The sequence below is a fragment of the Malurus melanocephalus genome, unplaced genomic scaffold (genome assembly GCF_030028575.1).
Source record: "Malurus melanocephalus ecotype Western Australia unplaced genomic scaffold, MMel_1.1 scaffold_305, whole genome shotgun sequence".
Classification (NCBI taxonomy): domain Eukaryota; kingdom Metazoa; phylum Chordata; class Aves; order Passeriformes; family Maluridae; genus Malurus; species Malurus melanocephalus.
In genome coordinates, this window is record NW_026623537.1 from 860,742 (window position 1) to 869,119 (window position 8,378).

Sequence of the window (8,378 nt, forward strand, 5' to 3'; positions counted from 1 at the left end):
GGAGGGAAAAGCTCATCCTGCAACCTCTGCAGATCATGAGCAAAGCACTGAAAGGTTCCTGGGAGAGGGGAGTGTGGGCAGGCAGCCTGCTGCTAATCAGAGGCTCCTTTACTTCCCAGCGGGAGCAGGGCTGGAAAGGCAGCAGTCCATATGCACGGCCGTCTGCCCAGAGCCTTCCCCTCTTTGAKAACGATGGTACAGGCTGTGCTGAGCTGCAGCTCGATAAATATCAGCCAATTCTCTCTCTCCAGAGGGGCAGCTGCCTCCTGCACCTTSCAAGGGCTGAGGACAAGTGGTGTAGCTGAAGTCGTTCTGTTCTCCTTGGGACTACAGCAGAGCTGAGGCAGGGCAGCGTTTGGTCACCACCGAACCCCCACAGGTGTCTCATGGGCTCATTCTTTAGCAMAAAGTACCCTCAGAACTGCTTCTAAATCTTCTCTGAGCAGGCACACTTAAGCCTTTTATTTTAATTAACYACCTTTCCTTGGGGATTCTAGAGTCCCGAGGTCTGGCTTTTGATTTTGCAAATGCAAATGGAGTAGTAAGGTATTGCAGTGATACCCATAACTAAGGCAGATGTGTTGCCAACCTCTTAAATTCCTTTTTTTCCACGCAGTTATATGAGCTGTCCCCAAATCTGTGTGCTGAGACATGCACATTTTATATTCCAAAAGTGATATGCACCCCCCAGAGCTTTTGTTGCAGCCTCACCAAAAAYATATATTCACATGACTCTAGAATAAAACAGGAAAGTCTCATCTGCCTGGGTAGTTCCCCGGTGAATTTACATTCCTCTTTCCTTGAGAGGTCTATTTTCTGCCTTTGTTGGGATTACTGTAACCTTTTCTGTTTGAAATTCTTGTCCTTTTCTTGATCCAGGCTACTTTAAATAGAAGAGGAAAGGAAATTAACAGAGGAACCAACAAAGCCCATCTCTCTTCTCAGAATTGATTCCCTGACCTTTTTCACTGTCTGTGTCCCCCCCCAGAAAATCTGCTTTTCATCTGCACCGTTCCAACCTCCCGCAACAGAGGAAGTCCCCGAAGCTTTTTCAGCCTCTTTTAAAAGAATCCACCTCTGCAGGCAGACACCAAGCTTCGTTTCTGGTAAGGTTTTCAATCTCTCTCACCCCTTTGTCTGCGTTTATACGTCACCCCCTTCCTCCTGGGTGGGCAGAAAGGGGACGGGTGCTGCTGCTGTGCTGACTCCTGACTGGGTCACCCAGTGCTGCTGRGCTGTCTGGGCTAGGCTATAAAACSGAGCCAAGGCAGCGCAGCTGGCTCACACAGCAGCCCGGGTTCCGCAGTCGGCTCAGGACCCGTGCGCAGCCTCTGCCGCCTCCCGCGCCGCTGTTTTTTCCTGGAATACTGATCCGACCCCGGCAGCAAGATGTGCAAGGGACTCGCTGCKCTGCCAGCCACTTGCTTAAAAAGGTACTGTTTATTTGGGAGCATCTGGTAATGGTCTGCTTAGCCCGGAGATAGGCTGATGCATTGCGCTTTGTGTCCCAGGCAGGAGGACAGATTTGGCTCTGATTATTTTGTGAGATTAGACACAAATGATTGCTTACAGGCTTTTGTTTTGGGGTTGTTGTTTTTTTTTTTTTTTTCTTTTCAGTAGAAGCAGAATTGCAGAAAGGTTTTGTACTGAGGTGTGGGAACTCTAAAGCCTTCCTTCCCGTCATCAAAACAAGCAGCTTTTAGCATTGCGATATTTTGATATTCCTGTCAGCTGCTTCTGCTGCAACCTTTGCACCCCTTTTCTCCTTCGACTCCTCTCTCTGCTGAATTTTCTTGATGCTTTTGAAGGGGAAGCAAGGCACACTGGATAAAAATTAAGGATAATCCCCCAAAAGGCGTTCCAAATGCAGAAACCCAGCCTGGCAGGACTGGGACCCGCAGGCAGGGATGTGGGGCACCGTGGGTCTGGATGCGACCCCAGCGGGTGTGGGGTCAGCCYGAGCTCCCTGGGTGATGGTGAGGGGCCAGGTCAGGCTGTGCTCGGGGTCACAGTGCTGTGGGGCTGCTGTGGGGCTGATCACACTCCTGCTGGGTGGTGCAAAACAGAACGGGCTGAGCTGCAGCTCTGCCACGGGTGCAGGGTCTGGCTGCACCCCGGTGTGTGGGATCAGCAGAGCAGAGCCTGCACAGCCCCAAACGTGCTCTCAGCAGCATGGCCGGCCCCACAGCCCAGCATGAGGGGTCTCTACGCCTGAGGTTGTTACCCCCTTCCAGGTGCTCTGGGGCCTGGAGACTCAGAAGGGAAGCACAATGTTCCTTTCTCGTCCAGCCCCTCCAAACTTGTGCGGGTCTCTAATGGTGCAGGGCTGCCCTTCTGCCCGCTCGTGCCTTCAGCAGCGCTCCTGAGGCTGCTCCCCAGCAGCTGTGCARTGGGGTGGGAAAATGCAAACAGAGACTCAACTGGCTCCGGTCTGRAGCATAAAGCTTCCTGCTCACTGCTGGATTTGAAAACAAGTGTTGAAAATGCAAGGAGAAAGTGTTGACGGTTCGAGTTTGCAAGAACATTTGATGAGGATTAAAAAAAAATTGAAAAAAATGCAAGGAAAAATAGTTCACATCTTTCAACCACATCTGTCTAGGATTCCCAACAAAATACTGTCTCCAGAAAGCTGTGGGACTCGCTGCAAGCAGCAGTGTCTTGTTTCCTCCTGCTGCCACCCTCCTGCAGATCGGAGCAGTCTCCTTCTCCCGGGCAAGGAGCACAGCAGCACCAGGCAGCCCAGAGCCCCCGTGTGTGCCTGGGCAGCGCCTGGATGTCGGTGTTAGCCACAGGCAACCTGCTCTAACGCAGTTGTGAGCTCCCTGTGCTCTTCCCGGGTGCTGGAGCTGCGAAGGGAACATTTCTGAGGCAAGCAGCGAGATAAGGCATGGCCAGGACGCCTGACAGGKTGCTGGGAGGCTGAGCAGCCCCCGAGCTCAGCCCTGTGGCACAGCCTCTTGCTCTTTTCCAGGCTCAGGTCTGAGGACAAGAAGAATTTCCTGCTTTAMACTATCACTGCACCTCGGGGCAGGGCAGGGCTCGGCCCCTGAGCAAGCAGGAATTTAATTTACCCACCCCCCATCCTTAAGCTGGGAGGAATCTCAGAGCAGTCCAAGGCTAGTATCTGCTGCATATCTAGCAGCTGCTGTCAGGAAATGATTGTCCTGAGCACGCTGGAAGGTGGAACAGAATTTAGGGTGACTCTTCAGAGAAGCCTGCTATGGAGCAAGGGAGTAGCTGCAGTCAGGGTGGGCTGGCTGTGGTGGAGCTGTTGGCTCATCCCCTGATCTCACCCCAAAACATTCTCACTCCAAGGTGCTGATGTCCTCCCTTCCCTCGGTGTCGTGGGCAGGGTAGGGTGGCCTGGCATGGCCCTGCTGTTCCTGCAGCTGGGTGAGGAGGTAGGGAGATGGCAAGGGCTGCAGGAAAGGATTAGTTAAGGTGTAAGAACCACACAGCTGGGCGAATCTGCTGCAGGAGAGGTGACACAYGCAGCACCGCAATGCTTTTCTATCACAATATTTAACTGTAAACAGCAGGAACGCAGCAGCTTCTCCCCSTTCACACCCTGCTGTTCCAGGCCCGTGACCTTCTCGGCAAGAAGCTGCTGAACATGAAAAATGACTTGACATTGTTGTATTTGTCTAGAAACAWAAACGTGCATTATGTGATGAGTGGAAAACCAGCCCCAGAGTCACTGTCAGTGCCCTGCACTGTCTCTGGGTGCTGCTGGAGGAGCCTGGGCAGTGAGGAGCTGCTGGGCAGAGTGAGTGCAATGYGTTGTCTTCATCTCCTTCTTGATTTTTTTCCTTTCAGTGCCAAAGACATGAAGCACCGTCTGGGCTTCTTGCTGCAGAAATCAGAYTCCTGTGACTACAGCTCTTCCCAGAGCAAGAAGGAGAAGATCTCCTCGAGCCAGAGGTAAGAKCAGATGCTGTTAATCCCAGACTGGCTGCTCCTTCACCGAGCTGGACCCCATTAGTGTTTCTGCTGCTGCTCCCTAGTTGCCCCAGAACACCTTTAATCCGGTGTGGCAACAATCCTCARGTGCTGATAATCCTGTCAGCTGACCATGAACACCCGAGGACCTCAATTCCATGAAGAATGCTGACCTAGAGGTCCCTCCCTACCCACACTGCTGTGATTCAATATGAATGTGTACACGGGAGGRCATGTGCAGTCTCCTGCACAGGGGAATGAGGCCATGCCAGACCAATCTGACTGGACACACTGCAGAATCAGCATCGCCACCTCTCAGAGCTGGGTTTGTGCAGTGATCCACTMAGCTGCACAGAGAAAACAGCCAGCAGCCTGTCAGGGCACCGCTGCTCTCCCTTAGGTGCAAGGAGACAGTGTTCTCTCTCCAAAGAGGACTCCAAAAGCCAAGGTTTGCTCCTGGAACAGATGAGCCCCAGGATGTTCTAGTGTGGTAGGGGGAATGAATGCAGGGTATGTTCCCCATGTGTTTCTAGTTCCCACATTCCTCTCTCTTGCACACAGCTGCTGTTCCCCTGGCATCTTTAAGGAATSAGCCCTGTGGAGTTCACTGATATGACCTGTAAGAGTGATTCCAGGTCTGTGCTCCAGCAAGAGATGAAGCCAGGCACGAAATAAATATAAATTCCACACCAGTTTTTCCAGGAAAAATCCTTTCTAGCCCGCAGCTGGTGATGGGGAATTGCAACCCCAAATTTCTGTAGGTTAGATCTGGAATCCCGGGGGGTATCTGTACAACAAGCTGCTATGCCATCCTTGGTCTCTCGTGTATGCTCTTACAACARTCAGGGAAAAAGATTTCCTAGTGATGCTGAGAAACAGGCAAAATTTGTCCCTTCTGTACTCTAACTCATCCCTGGGTTTCTCCCTTTGTCTCCTTTCAGGCTTAGCCAAGAGGAAGTCAGAAAATGGGCAGACTCTTTGGAAAATTTGATCCATCATGACAGTAAGTGAAGAGGGCTCTTACGCTGCCTGCAGAGCTTTGGTGCTATGAACAGCCCTGGGAGGGGACATGGGACATTGCCCTAAGTCCCTTAGGGTCACACAGGGGTTCCTTTGGCCACAAAGACCTCTGGGAGGGCTGGGGAAGGGTCTCTTGCTCAAATCCAAGGCGAGGGGCAATTCCAAGGCACCCCAAGTGTGGTTTTGACTGACTGCTGAGCTGTCTCTTTTGTGAAGGCAGTTGATTTAGCCTTGTGCAAGGGGAGGGCAAGAACAGGGCACRCAGTTAATGCTGGGTTAAAAAAGAACCAAATAGTGGAGACATTGTTTGCAGCTGAGCCCATGGGAGACTTTGTCTTCCCATCAGTTGCGGGCTGCGCTGATGTCCTTGAGGTTTCCTTCACATTGTTCCCATGGTCTGAGACTCTGTGGGGCATGCTGGCTGTCTCCTCAAGGCCTCCTGGGAGCTCATGAGTTGCTTGCRTTCCACTGGCTGGGACACTGGAGGTCACCGTGGGGGACAGGCAGCTAGGACCCCACGTGTGATGTCCCCACGGAGCCTGTCTGAATTCCTGGTGTGCACGAGCTGTCCCCAGTGCTAGCCCCAGGGGAGCTCCTCTTTCAGCTCTGGGAATGAGAGCTCTTAATCGCTTTGTGCTGGGATTTGGGGGTACCACTGTCCAGGGGTCAACACTCTTACCTGACCTGGTTTTTCCTTAAACTATCCATAGGAGGATTGGCAGCTTTCCGGGCTTTTCTCAAATCTGAGTACAGCGAGGAAAACATCGAGTTCTGGGTCAGCTGTGAGGAGTACAAGAAAACCAAGTCTCCAGCCAAGCTCAGCCCCAAGGCCAGGAAGATCTATGATGAGTTCATCTCAGTGCAGGCCACAAAAGAGGTACGTGCACACAGCATCCCTTGGGCCAAGGAACCACCCTGAATTTGGAACCAGCAGCACAGGGAAGCAGAAATCAGCAGTTTCACAAGAGATGAAGACTGCTGCCTCTCTGCCAGTTAGCAAGGWCATGGTGTCTTTCTATTGCTTTTGTATTAAACTTGGATAGACAGAAAGTGTACTTAGTTACAAATACATGGCCATTCCATGTGCACACTTAAATGAGAGAAGCCCAAGAGGACTGTGATTCCCAGTGTTCCAGCTGCTCCCCTGCAGTTGGAGTTGCCAGGCTGGCTGCATCCTGGAGGGGTGTGTGTCAGTGTCCCCTGACAGCTCTGGTGGCAGGGATGCGTTGGTGTCCAGCTGCACGGACCCTGCTGGGGTTGCAGGGCCATTCCAGACAGCTGCTCACCAAGCACACGTGGTAGAGAGCTAGAGAGACACTTGGGTTTTCCCTTTCCCATGCCACTTGTGGGACAGGTTCTACTCACGCTGTCCCYTTGGCCCACAGGTGAATTTGGACTCGTGCACACGTGAGAAGACAAGCCACAACATGCTGGAGCCGACGCTGTCCTGCTTTGATGAGGCTCAGAGAAAAATATTCACCCTGATGGAGAAGGATTCTTACCGCCGCTTCCTCAAGTCCCCGTACTAYCTGGACTTGGTCAGCCCCCCTGGTGCTGGCTGCAGGCCCGAAAACTGCAAAAGGAACCACGCTCACACCTTAGACTGCAACTCCAACATCATCTCCCAGTGCGCCTGAGCCTGCAGCRAGGCAGGGGTGGGCCGGGCTCTCGCCAGAACACACGGCAGCAAAAGCATTCATTGGCATGAAGCAGCAGAGCTGTCTCCAATAGCTGTCTAATGTCCCAGTTGTGTCCCATGTCATGCAGCAGCCAGCATTCGTAACCCCATCCAGGCTCAGTGTGTGTAGCAAACCCTCCTCGGGCTCGGTGGGCGCAGGAGTGCTGGGGTCTGGCGGGAGAGCTGGGCGCAGTGGCTGCGTGGCGCCGGGGCTCTGCMGAGCCCTGTGACCACAGCGTGTGCAGGGCAGCTCAGGCTCAGCCCTGGCACTGCCCACGGGGGTCAGTCACTCTGGGACAGGTGCAGGKCAAAGAGGAAGCCGAGGGAAGTACTGGGGACTGTGATCTCCCCTCGCGAATCTGCAGAAGCTGAGGTGAAAAGGATTGGCTCTGGTCCTTAGCTGTTGGTAGCTCCCGCATGCCCAGGCTGTCAGGAGTGTTTGCTCAGAGCTCAGGCTGTGCTGCATTGCAGTACCAGGCACAGGAAGAGCTCCTACYCTTTCTTGAAGGGAGACCAAAACTTTTCAAACAGCCTCCCTTGGCCATCACAGCCACAGCCGCAGGGAAGCTCAGCCTCCCTCGGTCATCACAGGGAAGCTCTTCCCTCTGGCCGCTGCTCCCTCRGTAGCACCACGTCTGTGCTGGCCAAGGATCTTCCCTAGGGCTGTACAGAGCTGGCATTTCGGGSGAGGCTCCTCATTTCCTGTGTTATTAACCTTTGTGCTCCCAGGTTAAATACTTCAGCAGAACAGCAACATGTTTCTTCTCTCCCAGACTGACGGGTGTATATTCCTGACTCTGGGGGTGCCATTTGGATTCAGGTTTGCCTGTCCTGGCCTGTAAGGAGCAGTTTGTGAGAGAATAGGACCACATCATCTGGGGAGGAAAGGCTCTGCTCAGGAGTACTCGAAAACGTTGGGGTTTTTATGGTGTTCTTTATGTGTTTCAGTAGCAGCATGGCTCACTTTTCCTGAGGATGGTAGCAGGGATGCGTCTATCTCATCCCTGCTCCGGGGCTTTGCCAGAAGGCAGCTCACAGTTTGATTGCTGTGGTCAGACACGGCCTGTGCCATGGGCTGTGGCTCTGAGCTGCAGCTGGATGCACAGGAGACAGCTGCAGGAYCAGGAATTCACTGCCCCCAGCCCTCGGTCTCTCCTTCCTTCARTATTGCTGCTCTGGCCACTGTGTATCCTGCGCTCTGCATCCCAGTCCAGACAACAGCTCTCACCCGGGGTTTTGGCATGGCAGGAGGAGGCTGTGGCTCTCCAGGCCYGCAGAGAAACTTCTTTTTTTAACATGTGCTTTATTTTGTATTTATCCAATGTACCAACACATATCACCATGCATGTTCAGCTAAGAGATGGAGAGGCTTGCTAAAGTGCTCAACATAGCCAAGCATGTGGCTATGTTTTATTTTCCCCTGGTACTGGGAACTCTTGATAACTATTGCAARAACTGTATCAATATTTAAATAATGATGAATGCATTCAAAATAAAAATGTTTGCGTTAGTCCCTTCTGAGATGCCATGGTGTGAACAAAAGGAAATGCATGGAGATCTGATTTGTTGRATGAGGTTGCTCTGAAAAGTCACGTTGCAGGTGGCTTCACTCAGAGATTGTTTTGAGTCACAGAAAGATGAAATAGCTCATGAAACAACAACAATTATATCCTTCAGATACCTTCAGCACCATGAGCCTGGGGGATGGGGTTTTTTATGGGTCCATGGCTTTCCTGACCAT

The 8,378-nt window shown here is 52.4% G+C and overlaps 1 protein-coding gene across 2 annotated transcripts; it reads left to right on the forward strand.

The window, feature by feature from the left end:
- Nucleotides 1-785: 785 nt before the first annotated feature.
- Nucleotides 786-8,173, forward strand: RGS4 (regulator of G protein signaling 4). 2 transcript variants are annotated; one of them, XM_057377178.1, is made up of 5 exons: nucleotides 786-1,106; nucleotides 3,817-3,921; nucleotides 4,881-4,942; nucleotides 5,670-5,836; nucleotides 6,345-8,173. In XM_057377178.1, the coding sequence occupies exons 2-5, from the start codon at nucleotides 3,827-3,829 to the stop codon at nucleotides 6,594-6,596; spliced, it is 576 nt and encodes a 191-aa protein (XP_057233161.1). In that variant the 5' UTR covers nucleotides 786-1,106; nucleotides 3,817-3,826; the 3' UTR covers nucleotides 6,597-8,173. The 2 variants fall into 2 exon arrangements, with proteins under 2 accessions (XP_057233161.1, XP_057233160.1); XM_057377177.1 differs by lacking the exon at nucleotides 786-1,106 and adding an exon at nucleotides 1,264-1,433.
- Nucleotides 8,174-8,378: the final 205 nt, after the last annotated feature.